The following is an 18,928-nucleotide window of genomic DNA, read 5'->3' on the forward strand; positions in this document are numbered from 1 at the left end:
CTCATGAGAGTGAAATACCTCAGCCACCTCTGCTCTGCACTTCCTCAATCTGGGTCCCGTTCCACTTTTCTTATCTCTCCCCGTCTCACTCAAACTATCACACTGTCTGTCCCCTATCCCTGTCATCCCTGCTTTCAATTTTCCATCCCACTCTATCTCTTCTACATACGGTCGAATGGCTGTAATCTGGAAGAGAGGCTGGAACGATTAGAGGTCACAACGAGGTCCAACTAACTTGCTGCAGATGAAAAACACATATGGATGCATACATACACACACATGTACAGATGTATCACAGTATACAACGCATGACTCACACCATGCACACAAAAACTTCCAAACAAATCTGCAGGAAGTCTATTAATACTCCCCACACTCCACAAATATGCAGTGAGACAAGCCGGCCTTCAGCACACTGTCTGTATTGTGCCTTCCTGCTACAGTCCATCCATTTTACTCTCATTGCTCTTCATCTACGCTATCTCAGCATCAACTTCTTCATTCTCCATATCATCTCCATCTCCCACTGAACTTCCTCCCTCCATTACTAGCTGCATGAAGATATGAAGTTTCTGGCAATAACCAGCCACAGATGTGAGGAGTCTTGAGCGGTGACGGCGCTCATATGAGCGAGCAGTGGGCTACCAGGTCTCTCTAATTTCCATCTTTTAGCAGAAGCCGTGGCTCTCAGACGCAGTGAAAACACCCACTGGATTTTTGCTGGGAGAGTCAGTAATGAGATTGTGGTGATGGGGGCAGAAACAAGCTCAATCTGCTGCTCGTTATGTGTGAGCATGCGTGTTTGTGAATGTGACCGAAGAAAGAGAGTCTGAATGCATGTTTGCATGCAAGAGACAGCGTGTGTGGTTGCATTGCATGTGTATGTGCGTAAATGAAGGTATGGGAGAGAGAGAGAGAGTGAGAGAAAAGAGACTTGTGCTCTGCTCCAGTGAAAGTATCTGACTCATGCTGATGTTTATTATTGCGTATGACTCTGTGGTCCTCTCAGGAAGCCGCAGGAGCATTACTCATTGAACCACAGAGAAGATGGAGATCGAGTCCTTCTCCCCCTACATATTAATCCATCTATTCCTCTGTTTAAAGTAAATACTGGGAATCCTCACGATACTGTAACTCTCAATCTGCGGCGGGATGACTACTGTGATTTCTATTTACTTTGCACCGCATCGGACTGTCACTGGAGGACAGGAGCGCTGCTCTTTGACTGCCGCATCAGAGATGTTTAGAGAAAACGCTAAGGCCAGCTAAGTGTCACATCTCCTATCTCATGCTGTCATCGCTGGAAATAGAGATGACACTCAGGAGATGGATCGGGATGTCTTGTCCTCATCCACCCCCCACCCGTAACTTCACTTCTTATCTGACAAAGGGGGGAAGGAGGAAAGTAGCATAAACAACCCCGCACACACTCCCCCCTCCTCTTTTACATCCCTATTGAATTTCCCGGTGTTGACAAGTGCCTGCCAATATCTGTTTTATTGTGTACACTGTGCTGCTTGGTGATCTGGGGGGGGCGGGTACAAGACAATGATTGAGTGGGATGCTGCTGTCTGACAGAGAATACAATTATTATTACACTATTCCTACAATTTTTGTGTGTGCCTCTGTCAGAATCACAATCTGCTTGTATTTTCTTATAAAGGAGGTCTTGTTTATTGGGCAATTCAGTCAGAACATGATGGTAAAACAATAGCCTGATGACATACAAATACAGACAATATTACAAAGATCTGCACTGATAAGGATGGAGAGAAAGGAACGACAATTGGCATATGCATCACTGTTAATGAAGCTTATGTGACATTCAGGCCAACAAGAACACTTTATTGAAAAGAGAAAGAGAGAAAGAAAGGGTGAGAGAGATAAAGTCATACACATGCACGGGGAGGGAGGGAGGGAGGGAGGCGAGGAACTACTTAGAGAGGAGACGCATCATCTGTGCAGTGGTGAAAGCAACATCTCCTAGTTGCAGTCCGACAGCACAGCAAGCAGCATTTTCCCATTTGTCTCGGAAACTGTCGTTCTGTGACGCTGCGATGTGGATTTACAAGCTCATTTTCGGACTCTTCGTCATTTCTTGTTCTGGTAAGTTTGGATAAAACCATTTTGCTCCATATCGTCTTCCACTGGGCTGGAGCTGGTGTCACAACACTGCGCGCCGTGCGAAAATGACATGAGTTTGGAAAGGCTTTAAGAGTATAACTTTATTATGTTCTGTTGTATGGAGCATTCCACACAATCGCTTTCTACATATTTAGAATGTATGGGGCAGAGCTTTGTTAACAAATATTTATATTAGTTATTTGTCCGATCTAATTCTAAGAGTAGTTTAAGTGGTTCGTAGTCATCATGTGAACATTTCTTAATTAAATTGGGCTTTCCTGGAAGAAATACGAACACGATGCTTTTATCTACGATCTAGCAGTGGCTTTTTTAATCACAACTCATGCTGTAGTGCAATCGCTCCGTGCCAGAGCGCATTTAAGGACGCATTAAGATGAAGTGAATGTCTCGCGAAACGAGATAAATACACTCTATGATAAAGGAATAGCTGCAGCCCCCTGTACCACAAAATCATCCTTTGAAAATTAAAATGAGTGCTTCAGGCATCCTATAGTTCCAACAGAGTGCGGTTTTGCGGCGCGTTGCTCGGTAAACACAAGTTGAGGATCGGACAAACACGATGCCTCCGGTCCTCTGCGATCCTCAGGTTGCTCACCACATCCCCGAACACCCAAATAGGCCTACTGGATCTGAACTCCCGCTCTGATGTGTATGTTGTTTACATGATGCGATTCCAAGAATCCACAGAGTTTCAGGCACCTTTCCATCAGAAACACCACATGATTAAGTTTTTTTCTGAGCTCTTGAATCGATTGACGTGCATAAAGACAGATGGGTTGAGAGTTTTTTTTGTCTATATGTAAATTCTAATTCTGCAGAGAACCTGTTAACAACTGCGACAACAGGAATTACTGATTCCCTTCATTAGTTTCAATGGGAGCAGTAATAAATGACAACGCTTCCTATTAAGTCTTGTAGATGAATAACAGTTCAAGCAAAGCAGACTAATTCACACATTGTATGCTGTTGCACAGTGTTCTCAGTCTACCTGCTCATCAGCAGATTATCCACACAGAGAGGGGTTTGCTAGTGTATTTGTGTGCATGGAAATGCATTATTTATTTATTTTAATCAATAACCTTAATAATAATAAACCTTGTTTACCTTACAGGTAAAATGCAATTCTATGTTTTGTATATTCCATACATAATAAATTACTACAGGAAAAAAAGTTAATTAGCAAACTATAATTATGGTCATCAGATGTGGTGGCAGCCTAGCTGTAAATACTGCTGAATGGTCATGGACATGTTATGTAATTGTGTATTAGAGGGCAAAAGAAATGCACTCCAGGACTACCAGAAGACTGATGGTATACGGCTGGTTGTTGTGTCTCCTGATTCCTCTTCCCTGACCAAAAGCAAGAAGCTGAGCATGGCAAAGTGTGCCAAAGCCTGCAGTCGCAACAGACGACTTCCTTTCAGCTGCAGGTATGTTTGCTCTAATTGCTTCAACTTTTATTAAACTGCAGGGTGTTTTTTTGTTACATGGTAAAGTAAGTATCCCACACTGTGGATGAATGGCTGTCAATGCACAGTGATGGACTTTGTCTGTCTTGTTTAGCAGGCCTACTAGCTGCTAATCATATTCATGTATAATTTACTCTTCCCCTTTTTCCTCTGTTCTTCCTTTCCTTTCCTCCTTATTCTCCAGAGCATTCCTCTATGATCATAACAACAGGAAATGCCAGTGGCTGTCGTTTGACAGGAACTCACCAGGAGCTCAGAGCCAACAGGACTTCAACTACCAACTGTATCAAAAGAAAGGTGCCCTCTACTGTTCCAACTTTTTTCTTTACCAGCTGTCACTATAGTGGTGTTTGTGTGCCCCCCCCCCCCCACATCGCTACATAGTCTCACTTCCAATCAGCGGAAACGCTTAAGTCTATTCCCTGATGATTTAATTTATGCATTATATAACTCTATAAATACCTATTTTCAGAGTGATTATTTGTTTTGATGCATCCCTACGGAGCAAGTGATTGAAGGGCAAGACCCATTGTCCTGTTTATCGTGTGGCAGCACATTATGGTTCATTTTCTGTCATTAAGTTTGCATAAACGATGGAAACCCCCATCTCACTTGAGTCTGACTGACCACAACAGTCAACATGCAAGCTGTGTAAGCTATTTTACTGGATCCAAATGTTTTGCACAAGATTAGGAAAACAGATTGAGCTTCTGGCATTGTCCCGTCCTGGTTAAGCTCAGCGTTATAGCTGAACATCTCCTTCTGTCTGTTTTCTTCATCATCCATACTGGCTCTGTGTACACAACAATGCATTCAGGTTGTTGGCTCATCCCACTTACTCGCTGGCTTTTGCTGTCATCTCGTCTCTCTGCGGCTGTCTCTCCTCATCCTCTCTCTTTCAGACTATGTGAGGGAGTGCATTGTGGGTACAGGGGAGAGCTACAGGGGGCGGAGTTCGGTGACAGTGAGCGGGATCCTGTGCCAGGCCTGGGCCTCTCCTATTCCTCATGAACACAAGTAAGAATCTGATGTACTTTTCACCACAATATCAAACAAAGTAGTGTTGAAGCTGCTTCTTATGGTTAGTGTCGGCCTGTTAGTGATACAATTAGCTAGTAGCTAGGGGCTAGTCTGTGTGTGTGTACATGAGTATGACATATTAAGGGTTGATTAGGCTCCTGGGAGCAGTCATTCATCAGAACTGACCTCATTGTAACACTTTACACTGTCACAGATCATTTCCTGCTGCGTCCCTACTGTTTATCTAGGTGTGTGTGTGTGTGTGCGTGTGCATGTGTGTGTGTACTGGGATTATGATAATATCTAATATGCAGTCTTTGATTAAATTTAAGGTACATCCCTCCGCTAAATTCACAGATTAAGCTCATTTTTCAATACGCAGGCATACTTTCTGATGCAAGGTAGCTCCCAGTTGAAAAAAGAGCCAATTAAGTGGAGTTTAAAGACAAAAGATGCAAGTGAGGCACTGCTTTCTAAAGGATTATGAAAGTTAAATTAGCACTGATCTTTAGTAATTGCCTGGTAAGCAACAGGATAACTGCATTCATCCTATACAACATGTTTAAGTGTTTAGTCTCATATTGAATCTACTTTAGCTGTGGTGTATCTTTGGTGGACAAAAATGCTGTTATGGTTTCTGAGACATGCCACAAATGACATGCAGTATGTTCATGTTTTCCCCTCATCTTCGTTAATATTAGAAAGACAGCAGTATTTTGTGTGAATGAAGGACAATGAAAATTCCCCTACAGTAAGGACAAAGTTTATCACTTGCCAATATTAATAACCATCAGAGAACCTCAGAAATGACACATACAGTAAATTTCGTCTTAGACCTTTATTTTCTTTGAACCACATGCTACCTCCTTCCTTCTCTACTCCCCTCTTCTCAGAGGTATTAAATGACTTTGAAAGGCTTTGTAGTGAGAAGTTGCTGCAGCAGACGAATCAAAGAGGGCAGTGTGCGTTTGTACCTCCAGTGAACCTGCTTTATCAGACTGCTGTTAATGTCTCTCTAGATCAGGTAATTAAACCCAGGTGCTTTTATCAGTCTGCTTACAGGCATGGGAAACTCTGACACACACACACACACACACACACTCACACACACACACTCACACAGAACAAATTGCATTTTTATCCATGAAAGGTTTCTCCTCTTTTTGGATTCCCTAGAAAGGGCCCTCGCGTTTCTGTACCTGTCATTACCCACTCCACTGAAAGACTAGTTCAAAACTTTATCTTTTCATCATTATGTGGAAAAACACAGCTTGACTCAAAGACTACACTATGTCCGTCATTGATGACTGCAGCCATGTGCTAGCCTGATGTAGAAGGTATGAGTCATGTGTCAGTCTGTTTACACTATATTCAGAACCAGCCTCATGGAAAACTAACATTGCTTCTATGTTTTTTCTCTCAATAATACCATCTTGTCATCGACGGTTTGACACTTTAGCGTTGCCATCAATTACTTTTACACTTGTTCATTTTCACATGTTTACAAGGCAGGTTTCAGCCATCAGAGTTAAGCAGCAGCTCCCTCTTAAATGAGCAAATGATTCGTCATTCTGTTAGAGATGTATAAAAAGAGAACAGACTCTGTGACCTTGGTTGTTTTTCAAAATCAAGTTGCTCTGCATGCCAGCTGTATTTTTTGGCAACCAGTCTTGGTACATCTAACTGTTTATGTAACTGCTGCTCTGCTCCTGACAGATTCATGTCGAAGAGATTCAGGAAGAAGGACCTCAGGGAGAACTACTGTCGCAACCCAGACAACTCCACCGTCGGCCCATGGTGCTTTACCACTGACCCACGACCACAGCTCAGACACCAGGAGTGTGGCATACCACAGTGTTCACAGGGTAGGCTACACACACACACACACACACACACACACACACACACACACATATCTGGGCAGACATTCATCTTAAAACAATGTCCATTCCACATTGCAAATTGCCGCACCAATTCGGGCTTGATAGTCTGAAATGAGCTGCAGCAAATTAAGCAATCACATAGTGCTTTGGACTAAGCAACGCTGGCTCTAACTGTGCTCAACTCTACATCTCTATGTGTATAAGTGTTTGGGGCACAGCTTTTCTTTATTTGCGTAGGCTAGCTGCAGCCGTTTCCAGGTGTGTGGCTCAGTTTATGCTGTCCTCTCTCATTCCGTCAGGTTCAGGTTTTGTAAATGGTTTGAACCTAAAGAGGCTGGGGCTGGATTGTTAGAGGATATTAATCCCCTGTCGTCTCTTATGGATAACTTGTTTGCTACTTTATCCATCCCTGTGGCACAAGTAGAAGGTAACTGCTGAGTTCGAGTTATGATTAAGTATAAGAAAAACATGATAGAAAAACACTTTCCCATTGGTGTTTCAGCCACAGTATTACAGGCATTGATGCCTCCCTGAAGAAAGGGATGATAATGACCTCTGTTGTCTAATCCCTGGGGATTCATGCTGTCAGATGGGGTTGTTTCCTCTGCATGTATGACACTGGATCACCTTAATGAGGAACCAGGCGATAAGACAGGATGGGAATCCTTCTTGCTCTCCAACTCACGTATGTCGTCCCACTGGGTTATCACAAGTTCTACAACAGAGCTTTGTATTTTGATAGAGCGCCTGCGTTCATTCAGAAGAAAATGACTGGAAATGGTTCACCAGAAATTAGCTGGTCCTAATAGGAAACATACACACAGACACGCAAACATGGTGTGCGCAAACACACATACACACGCAGCCAGTGGTATTAAATGTGCTCTGTCATGGCAGCAGTGGACTCATAAACATCTGTTTCTAATCTGCAAGCTCTCTGTTGTTTACACTAGACAGTGTGTACTAGTCACCATGCAAAACACGGTCCCTTCTCTACATCAAAGAGATCATTGCCATTATTAGGGTAAGGCACAATAAGTGCGTCCATACATTAAGTGTATCTGTAAAATGTCTTAACTTAAAGGAGATCATCACCTACTTATGGAGGGTTTTATTGCAAAAATGTTGCATTACTATTTTAGAGCAGAAAATCATGACCTAATATGTATAACATTGGATAATCCACAATGATCAAGTTTATTGCTTTGTCAACCCATAGATATACTACTAGTGATTTATTCATTTTCATTCTGTGCTCTCAATTTATTTGGGAGGTTCTCTTTTTTGTTAAGTGAATTTCTGGTAGTTTGATTCTGTCTTCCTCTAAGCTACTGCTCTGTGTTTGTGTGTGTGTGTGTGTGTGCATGTGTGTGTAGTTGAGTGTATGAACTGTAATGGGGAAGATTACAGAGGACCCATGGACCACACAGAAAGTGGAAAGGAATGCCAGCGCTGGGACCTGGATGATCCACACAAACACCTGTACCACCCCAAAAGGTAATTCACACACACACACACACGCACGCACACACACACATACCCACACACATGCATCTGCATCACTCAGCATGACATTCAATTGTGCATGCTCAATCACACTTAAGTCCACACACATGGATATATATAATTTAATAGCAAAAGGTTTGATGAGAATACTTTATGTAATCGTATGTTCACACAATCATTTCCTGAGGTCATGGTGCACTAGCTCTAAAGTGATTTGGAGTCAGCCAGTGTGTCTTTCCCTGAAGGAATGCCATCAGAATCCAGTGTGTAATTTTATGTTTTTAGCAGCACTATGCTGGGAAAACTCTTGGTTCTCACATAATTGGCCCAAATTCCTTTAAGCTCTCAATAGATTATAAAGAAGACTTGTGTCCTGCCATGAAATAGACGTATAGCTATTTTAGGCAGGCCATATATTTTAGTCTCCATTATGATTCCTTACATGATGCTTGTTTGTGTATGTGCATGTCTGCTGTGTGCGCGTGCCTCTGCGTCAAGAGAGTGCTCCAACTAGTCTTATAGCAGGTGGTCTGGATTAGTAGGGACTCGTTAACACATCCTTAATCATCCCAGTGTTTGTGTAAACGAGGTCCCAGACTGCTCATAGCACTAATGCAATGAGAGGGTCCCACAGCCTGATACTGCATGCCTGGACGCTGCAGGCTTGGAGGGATGTGGGACTTTGGGATGACTTACTGTAGAACACCTGTAGTGGTGCAGCCTATTATCTCCCTCTGAACAGATTCACAGATGGATTCCTTGTACCATCTCAGTTATTAATGCTCCAATTATGTGCAAGAGGGAATTGGCTCTCCACTTTTACACTGTTCTCTTAAGGAATCAGAAGAAAAAAAGAAATATGATTTTCTCCTCAGGCACCTTTGGGCTTTAAGAAATGTGACAATTAGTGTTTTATACTATCACTTAATTGAAAGTAAGAGAGTTGGGCTAAGGGTTGTGCAACAATGTGATAGTTGATTAGTGCTACATTTTTCACTCATATCTCACATTTTGTCTGTACATTAAAGTTGTTATACTGCATGTTTTGCATTAGGTACCCTGACAAGGGCCTGGATGATAACTATTGTAGAAACCCAGACGGACGCCACAAACCCTGGTGCTTTACCATGGACCCAAACACACCCTGGGAGTACTGCAACATCAAAGTTTGTGGTAAGCATGCATGTTTGTGTGCAGCTGGATGGCATGCATGTTAAGTGGAAGTCTATGCATGTCTGTGCATGGGTGTGTTTATGTTCTGTACAGTCCCATAAAGTGTGACTGAAGGCACCAGCATTTACAACTTCCTGTACCTTTCATTTTACCATTCCTCTCCCTCTCATTGGCTTAAGCTATGGAATACATACACACACACACACACACACACACACACACACTCACGCACTCAGTTCCCGTCTTTGGTTTGGCTCTGTTATGTCTTCTCTAATAGCCAGAATGTTTATTTTCCCCCTGCGCCACTGGACTGCTGTTTATTGTTCTATGCCAGCTCTTATGTGTGGTGGTCAAACTGCACTGGGCTCAGTTACTGCTCCACATTAACCTCCTGTTACACATGCAGACACAACACCAGGGTCACACATACTACAAGCAGATCGCTTTCATTATCACCTCATACACTTAGCGTAAGCAGTGTGATTGAAGTGTAAGAGCTAGGTGTATGTGTCATGCCTTTGTATTTCGGGTGTCTATACTTAGCTGTGCATCATGCCTATAATTGACCTATAATCAGTGACGAGTCACTGAGACAGCCACTGTGGTCCTCAAGAACATAAAACAGAGAGAGCCCTAGTGTTATTGTTGGGTTCAGCTTCTTTCTCCGGGGCCTGTGACTGGCCTGTGCGCCTGCTAAAATCATCAGCAATCCTGGCACCATGTTTACTAGATGGCACTCCTCCATGTTGACCCAGTGATTCACTATTCCCCTCTTCTTTTCCCCCCTAGAAAAATTGTCTCCCCCGCCTGGTCTCTCTCTCTCTCTCTCTCTCTCTCTCTCTCTCTCTCTGATATGGGAGTTTGATGGGAACAGACCAAGTTTACGACCCAGTTAGTCTTAATCAAAACAAGGCAGAGAGGAGAGAGAGACAAAGTGTTCTTTTGTCAAGGCCTGCTCTTTTGTTTACTGTCGCAACTAGTGCATATCTATTTTTAGACATATTGTATGGACAGAAAATGTCTGTTTTAGAGTCTTGAAGATCTGCAGCTTTGCACATTGTTGGATACAATCACGCACAATGTGCAGGCTAATGAACTGGTGTAACTTGTGCGTAATGAGCAGCCCTTCTATAAAGAAAAGTAGAGCAGATAAGATCCCCTGCCTTGTTTTTCCAATTCTGTCCATATCAGCCTCATTACACTGTGGGTCCTCTAAATCCGTAGAGTGAGCTGTTCTGGGGAAAGCAGGTGGCCAAGACATTGAGGCTATTTAGCCATTCAGCATGTAAAAAGTCTTGTCACACTAAGTGTGCTGGAACATTTGCTATTCATTATTTTTTTGTAAATGTTCTTACATGTACAACAATAACATGTTCTGAACCAGATAAAGGGAAGTAGCTCATGTAAACACTCTTAAGACCCAAGGGTGCAGACACAGTAGGCCGATTGATTTGGGTATCACTTCTGATCAGAGCAAATTGTCTGTTACAGTCTGGACTGTTTCATGTTAACAGCTTGGAGATAAAATCCATTGTGTGATGTTTTTTTTTTTTATATGACCAGAGTTCAGAGCTCTAGATCACGTGTATGAGTGTGAGAAATAATAATAGAAGGCAAATGGAAAATGTGTAGTGTGCCATGCGTGTAATGTAGTGTTATTATTCAATAATCTATAGTCGGGTTCATCAAGGTTTCAGTGCGGTGCCACAGTTCATCTGAAGTTCACCTCCAACTCTCTCTGCAGTTCACAGTCTCCCACATCTCTCCATCCACCATTTAAAACAAATGTGGCATTTATCCACATCTTTGCAAATCGCAGCTTAAATTAACAAGCCCAAATATTTTTGTTGAATGTCTTTTTCTGTTTTGGTACAATCACATGTAAACATTCGTGCTGACATGGAATTACACAAATGTAATCATTAGCTAATCATTGTTTAGTGTTGTTTTCTGCATTTATCTGTGTTTTTATTCTGTGTTTCAAAGGTCATTAAGTGAATGTGGTTTTTTTTTTTAAAGGGCGGCAATTGAAGCAAATGTAGTTTTTTGGGGGTTATGTTAAAACACCTTTCATGTTTCATCTATAAAACAACATGATCTAGTGTCATTACTAGTATAGTTGTTTTTTTTATTACCCTATAAAACCTGTTTAAACTTGGGTTGTTAGAAAAAGGCTGAATAACTATGTCAAACTATTTCCCATATCCAGGTATTCACATTCATTCAAATAATTTGAGTAAATATAAACATGCTTTATGTTACCTTTACCAAAGTCACCCAACCCTTAATATATTTTTGCTATTTTACAGAAACGCCTCCTAAAAGTAATGTGGTGGAAACAACCGAGTGTTACCAGGGCAGAGGAGAGGGATATCGGGGGACAGTAGACGTGATGCCCACCGGGCTTATCTGCCAACGCTGGGACTCTCAGTATCCCCATAACCACACATTCATACCTCAAGCCTACCCCTGCAAGTGAGTCAGACTCTCACATAAGACAGCCATCCACTCACTCACCCACCTGCATGCACTTATATCCAAGCAGATTACAGGATGACTTTATCTGTGCTTTCCAGAGACTTGAGAGAAAACTACTGTCGCAATCCAGATGGCCAAGAATTCCCGTGGTGCTTCACTACGGACCCAAGGGTCCGCACAATGTTCTGCACCAACATCCCGCAGTGCGGCACCCAAAACCAGCCCATCATTGGTGAGAGACTTCATTTTACACCCAAAACAGCAAGGAGAAAGCTGATTTTTACTGCATCCCAAGCAGAGAATAAGTCTATATTTTTATATTTTGTGGACGAGTTCACATGAGACCCTGTAACCACACATATTGGCTTGTAACCACGTATTCTCTGTCCCAGCGGAGTACTGTAGCCCTATAGAACTGTGGGAAGGACTGACCACCTAGTCTCACATAAACGAACTCTGACAGCAGCTCAGGAGCGTCAGGTCTCACTGGACAGTGAAAGATGGAGTGGAAGGATTAGTGCTGGATGGGAGTTTTTCTGGGCTAGCAAGAGATTTGGAAGTAAAAGATGTAGATCTAAGACTGAGTACACAAATGCAGATTTCCCAAGGGATCTTTGAGACATGTCTTCGAGAGTATGTAGCCTGGCATTGGGATTACAAACCCCCTCTGAGGTTGTATTGTGGTCTACTCTGGAGGGTTGAATACGTTCCCATAAAGAAATGAGATGCAGGGTGACTTCAAAACATTATTTATGGCCCATGTTTTTCTAAAGCATCATTGTGGATGACTTCTTTGTGTTCCCAGCCCAGTGTATTCTAGATCCAATGACAACCACATTAGCTCAGAAACTAAGGGTTGTTTTTATTCTTCTGCGCATAACACTTTTTAAAATAGTTTGTAGTACTGTACAACAATACTGTATGGCAAAAATGTACAAAAACTATTGTTGTAGAGTGCTGCCTGTTGTGTATCTTTTTAAGATCTGCGACAGCCGTGACCGGAGGCATTATGTTTTAGGTTTGTCCGTCCAGTCTCGTGAATGCAATGTCTCAGGAACACCTTGAGGGAATTTCTTCAATTTTGGCACAAACGCCCTTTTAAGGGCTTTCTCCTATACTAGTTTGTACAGCCTCGATTCCTTTACTCGTCTTTTCTCCTTGCGTCTTAGTCCCTCCCGCGTGAGATGGAAGTTGAGGGGGCGAGGAAGAGACACGAGGAGAGAGGAGTCGAGGCAACAGGCATTTAACAGATGAGACGTCCTTGCCTTGAAGCCGTCATTTTAAAGTGACGTCAATTAAATATGAGTTGTGGCACACCTGCATCAGCTGTCCATTGTGTTATTATACCGCTGTATTTTATGATCTCAGATGAGCATAACGGTGTTCATGACAACTTATATATTTACTTCTATTTCAATTTACAACATGGTATAATGCGATAACAATGTACAGATGTCCAAAATGTTTATTTAACACACACACACACATTTATACGTTGTAGCTTTTATACATTTTATTGTGTGAAGCACTACAAATGTTTGTATAAAAAGTGCTGTACAAATAAAGAGTGACATGTATTTTATATATGATTGAGTGATATATATTGTGTGCTGAAAAGACTGCGTAAAGTATAATCCTCTGCTTCGTCGCATATAGCCCCTCTGACAAGTCTCCTTGCTCTTCGCTCCTCAAGATGCATTTTAGGATTTGGGACGTCCTTTAAGATGGAGCACTGAGAACGATTTCTGCGCCACAAGGAGACGAGGAGGCATAAAATTGAGATATGAGAAAGGCCCATTGACTCAAGGATGAACTGATTCGATTTTAGTGGTCAAAGGTCAAAGTCACTGTGACCTCATGTCCTTCCCATTCGCGTGATATCTCAGGACCGCTTGAGCACATTTCTTCCAATGTGGCACAAATGTCCACTTAGACTCAAAGTTGAACTGATTGGATTATGTTGGTCAGACGTCACAAAACAGCATAACTGAAGAAATCATGTGCTAATTTTGACAATTTCACACAAACGACTACGTAGATAAAAGGGTGAAGTGATAACAGTTTGGATAGAGATGTATGTAAACTGCAACTTGACTGGTTGGCGGAAGCATTGTCTCATTTTATTTCTTTTTTTGGTCCAAATCCAGACTGCTATGAAGGCTTTGGGGAGAATTACCAAGGAGAGCAGTCAAGGACGAGATCAAACCTGCCCTGTACTCCCTGGAGAGACCACAGCAACAGGTCAGCCGACTGGATCCCTGCTTCTTTCTAACCTAATAACTTTTCCAAACCCCTCCTATGATGTACAAAACAGACCTGCACCATCAATCAGACAAGTGCCTCTGCCTAAAATAGACATCAAGACACAGCTCCAGTACATGTAACCCATGAGAGAGAGTCTAACACAGTATAGAAGTTATTTAAAAGCTCAATGGGATCAAAGAAAATCACTGATAATAAGCAGAAAATTCATGTTTCATGGGTCTCAACAGTAGAAAGAGTTATCTAGCTCTTCGTGATACAAGCTTATGTATCACAGCCTCACTGTGCATGAAAATGTGTCTGTGTTTTTGAGAATCATGTCTGGGAACCTGAGACGTGGTGGTTAGTGCGGGAGGCGCCCTATTATTGACCTCCATTACATCTTATTGTTGTTGTTAGCGGATCAAGTCAGGCCTCTTGTTCCTCAGAGGAGAAAACGGCTCCTGCGGGTGCCGTGACTAGCCTCTCCAGCATCTTCTAATGGCTAGAGAAGTGTTTCCCTGAAGATGACCTAACTCAGCAGGAATGACTCCGAGTGATAACTTGGCAGGGGGATATTCACTTCACTCCTCACCTTTGACCCCAAACCCCTCCTTTGTAGGAACACTTCAAAGCCAATCAGCTCCACGGCTTGGCTCCTGCTCAGGGGTCAAAAGTCAGGGTTAGGAGACACACAGAGAGCTGGCTGTTATGCTAGCTGCTAGAAACACAACACACATTGGATCGCTGTGATTTGGTACCCAGCATCCTTCTCCTTTATGTCTCATTTCTTTTACAGTTCTCCACCTTATTGGTCAACGAATTCAGTGTGGGAAAGAGTTCGGTTTGTGGTTTTAAAATTCTTTTGAGAATACTCTCATGTGTGGGATATGTCTGCACGAGCATGTATTAGATATGTAAGTGTAGGTGGGTGCATACTGTCTCAGTGAGTAATTCCTTTGCAAATTACCTCCTTATCTTGTCTAGAGGGAGAGAGTTTATACAGCTGTGTATTTTGACTGTTCAGATCCTATCTGGCAAAATTTGTTCAGCTTTTACTAATGGTTATAAATCACGAGCAAATCCTTTTTAGCTTCATCAACAGCCGGATTATCTGCTTAAAGGGAAAAAAGAACTTCCTTTTATTTTGAAAATGGTCTTTTGGGCTTGCTGAATGTTGATAAAAGTTTAAGTTATTGGATCTTTTGTGTTTGTGTGTTTGTCCAGTGGCGAGAGGGGCATGCTGATGGCTGGCCTGGAGGGAAGCTACTGCAGAAACCCTGATAAAGACAAACATGGTCCCTGGTGTTACACCAACAACTCTGCCATTCCCTGGGACTACTGTAATGTAAAACCATGTGAGTGCAACAAGGGAGTGTGTACATTCAAGTCACACACGATCACACATAGTGACACACAGTCAGGGAAAACAATCGGTGAGCCTGTGAAATATTTCATTCTTCTTGGTCAAAGAAAGAGCTAGTATAGATTTGTTTGTACTGTGTCTGGTTGACTTACACACACATACTTTATTTGCAGTGTGTAGATCTGTCTACACTCGCAGGTTAGTGTTGGTCAGAGGAGATTCACTACTCATCAGAAAACCGGGGATGGGCTCCTTCTAAGTATTCCCACATGGACCAAGAGCCAGACTCATCGTGTGTGTTTGTGTGTGTGTGCGCACGCGTGCATGCACGTTTGTGTGTGTGCACGGAATGCTATAATATTGTTTCTACTATTACACATCTTTTCAAAGTTCCAGTAATGTTGCAAAGGCAATGCAATGCAGTGTCATGTAAACTGCATGAACATTCAAGAATAATGTAATGTTGACTTCTAATTAGTGGATCCTTGATGTTTACTTTGATCGATTACACAACATAAGCTAAGTTATGAGAGCATGTTCATTACGTTTCAGACTGGTTCAGCTTCCAACCACATACTGTGGTATGGTGTATTAAGGCTTGTTACATTTAATTAAATCCTTGCAGATGTGTGAAAAAAGTTATTGTGACATGACAGACAAATATACGAGGGCCCTTGTTGACAGCGTGCAATTTACACCCCTGTGTGAGGTCACCTCGTTTCTTGCATCAGTTAATCCCTTGTTTGTCTCCTATACTTTTGCAGGTGATGCTTCGCAGAACACCATTCCACTGGGTGAGTGTCTGCTCGTCTGTCTTTCTGTTTGTGTTTGCGAGTGGTTCAGCTGCTGATCTGTATTTGATAGCCTCCAAGGCAAGTAGTGGTGTTTTCAGAACCCCGTGGAGTCCTTTTTATGTCCAGCTATTATAGTACGTAATTATGTTGTCATTGTGGCATCTGTTTCTGTGTATATAGGAGTCTGTGTGTGTGTGTGTGTGTTGGACTCATTTTGCTGCACGTAATAACTCAAGAACAGAGGATGAACCCCTCAATCTCTTGACATATAGAGTTCAAATGACGCCCATGTGCTATATGAACACATTCAATAAGTACCTTAATTAATGGCCTCATCACAATGACTGGTTGTGTTTTATATATAATGATTATTATAGCGGATCGTTAGGCAGCTCAAGTGCCTCTTGTTTTGCGACTGTGTAAACAGAATGTCACCATTAACTACAGTATGTCTGTGCCTGTGAATGCATGTATATGTCTTAAATGAAATGCATGGCATGAGGAATATCAAAATATGTGTGTGTGCGTCTCTGCTTTTCTAGGTGAGCTGTCCTCTGTGGGGTGTTTTGTCCATAAAAGAACCAGGATTGTGGGAGGAGGTCCGGTGGGCATATCAGACGGCAGCTGGATGGTCAGCATACAGAAAGGGTACGGCGGTGCATTTAATATTCTACACATTTTGCACTACCACTGATGAAGAACAGTTGAACATCCTGCATTTAACCCATCCTAAAGCATTTAGGACTGCACTTCTACCTTTGTCAAGTTTTAGACGTGAAAGCCATTTTGTCATGTGGTTCTATGGACAAACCTTATTGCTAGTTTTTCATTGCACTATAGTATGACCCTCTCCTCAAATTGTACATACTTGGGTAACAACCTTTGTGATTTCCCAACGTAGATTTTAACATTGACAGGACTAGTTCGTATGTGGTATTTCACAGCTTTCCTTGATATGTTGTTTGTATTTTGTGCTCTTTCCAGGTCGCAGCACTGGTGTGGGGGTTCACTAATACGAGAGGAGTGGGTACTCACTGACAGACAATGCTTCTCCTCATGGTAACTTAAATGTTCACTGTCTGTTAATGCCATTTCTTTCCTTTCACTTGAACCTTGAACTGTTGGAGCATTTTGCTTCTTTACCCTCTGTGTATTAAATATAAGATGTATTTGTGCGGCTATGTATTCTCGTACCTTACTGACTCTCTTCAGTTGCTACTGTCTTTCCAGACCAGTCTGAGAAAGTAATATATATGGCATATTTTGTTAAGTATGAACTCTGTCTTCAGTGTTCCAGACCTCAGTGAGTATCGGGTGTGGCTGGGAGTCTCAGATATTCGAGAAGGCGCTCCTGACTGGTCCAAGAGACAGGAAGTGAACATAGCTCATGTGATATGTGGTCCTGAGGGCTCCAGTTTAGCCCTCATAAGGCTGTCTAAGTAAGTACCTTGAAAAATAATGCCAAAGATATATTGATATACTTTAAATGTGTGTGTGATGTTGAGCGTTGCACTTCCTGTGTTCATTAAATAGGCCTGCCCTCCCTGCAGACAATGTCCATACACTTCAGCTACCCGTGGCGGGGTGCTCAATCCCAGAAGGAACAATATGTAAAATGTATGGATGGGGGGAGACAAAAGGTACCGATATTTTATATTCTACATTGACTAAGGCTGTTGTGTATACTCCCCAGGTCTGTAATATATTGCATTTATATCCTCCTGCAACAGTGCGGGATTATTCTGAAGGTGCAAAAGTATATTGTAACACAGCCCTCTCTCAAATAATTGATTGCCGCATAGCTTAGTGTCAGTACTGCTTGTTGGGTGGCTTGATATACAGACGGGACCACGGAAGATTGATATTTTTAATAAAAGTTCAAATGTGCCATGAAATCTGTATGAACCATTCAGACTTCCCTCTCTGCTTTTGAAAATAGCAAATATGCTGAATATGATAGGGCACTAAATTATATTTATTTTCTATTACAAGATCATGCCAAAAACCTGGGAGTTCTACAATACAATGGAGGCATTTGTATTGCATATGCTACAGCAGATCAGAGGCAATAAAGAGCAACCTTTAACTCTTACAGGCACTGGTCATGATGACGTACTGAAGGCGGTCGACCTGCCCATTGTCAGTAATGTGAGGTGCAGAGAGATGCACAGAGGGAACCTCCACATCACCAACACCAAGATCTGTGCAGGAGGCAAGAGAAATGAGGGAGTGTGTGAGGTAAACTGTTACTTATTGTTTATTTATTTTCCCAGTGAGGTGTTTGATCATTTAAACATGAGGCCAAATAAAGTTTCAGTGATCAGAAGGAAAACTTCACACTAGAGTTCAAATGCTGCGTCCAGTCCTTGTCGGTAAACAAAAACAGGCCTTTAGACATTTGGATAAAGCAATCGTACCCAATGTGAATTTATGAGTATATTTCAAAAGCTCAGTTTGAGCCACATCCCAAACAAATGTTCTTTGAATCCATAGGCTTAGTTTTCAGTCTGTTGTAAATAGGGCAGCTGGAGACTGTTTCTCTAAATTTCATCAGCGATCAAAGCCTTGGCTTTGTGGTTTCTAGCTTCGGAGGAGAACTATCCATGTTCACAAATAATACTGTTGCTGTCCGACACTAAGAGCTTAAAAAGGCATTTTGTTTCCACTGTCATAAATTCAAACAGTGATGATAGCCATCGCTCAACCAGCAACGTAGAAAAATATGCAATCTATTTCTTTTGCAGAGGGATTACGGCGGTCCCCTTGTGTGTCAGGATGGCGAGATAAGGGTTATTGTGGGAGTGAGCGTTCATGGCAGAGGCTGTGCTCGGGCCAACCAGCCTGGCATCTTCA

The 18,928-nt window shown here is 42.2% G+C and overlaps 1 protein-coding gene across 1 annotated transcript in view; it reads left to right on the top strand.

The window, feature by feature from the left end:
- Positions 1-2,057: 2,057 nt before the first annotated feature.
- Positions 2,058-18,928, top strand: part of hgfb (hepatocyte growth factor b) — a gene marked incomplete at its 5' end in the record, with an annotated part of 18,118 nt that continues 1,247 nt past the window's right edge. The window contains 18 exons of the mRNA XM_079163774.1: positions 2,058-2,106; positions 3,416-3,575; positions 3,799-3,911; positions 4,517-4,631; positions 6,351-6,499; positions 7,894-8,014; positions 9,078-9,196; positions 11,506-11,671; positions 11,773-11,906; positions 13,822-13,915; positions 15,143-15,273; positions 16,046-16,075; positions 16,618-16,723; positions 17,060-17,134; positions 17,365-17,514; positions 17,609-17,715; positions 18,171-18,313; positions 18,820-18,928. The exon at positions 18,820-18,928 is cut by the window's right edge and continues 1,247 nt beyond it. Of these exons, the coding sequence (XP_079019900.1) occupies positions 2,058-2,106; positions 3,416-3,575; positions 3,799-3,911; positions 4,517-4,631; positions 6,351-6,499; positions 7,894-8,014; positions 9,078-9,196; positions 11,506-11,671; positions 11,773-11,906; positions 13,822-13,915; positions 15,143-15,273; positions 16,046-16,075; positions 16,618-16,723; positions 17,060-17,134; positions 17,365-17,514; positions 17,609-17,715; positions 18,171-18,313; positions 18,820-18,928 (2,071 nt within the window). The remainder of the gene's footprint in view (positions 2,107-3,415; positions 3,576-3,798; positions 3,912-4,516; positions 4,632-6,350; positions 6,500-7,893; positions 8,015-9,077; positions 9,197-11,505; positions 11,672-11,772; positions 11,907-13,821; positions 13,916-15,142; positions 15,274-16,045; positions 16,076-16,617; positions 16,724-17,059; positions 17,135-17,364; positions 17,515-17,608; positions 17,716-18,170; positions 18,314-18,819) is intronic.

This window comes from Pholis gunnellus (assembly GCF_910591455.1).
Source record: "Pholis gunnellus genome assembly, chromosome: 7".
Taxonomy (NCBI): Eukaryota; Metazoa; Chordata; class Actinopteri; order Perciformes; family Pholidae; genus Pholis; species Pholis gunnellus.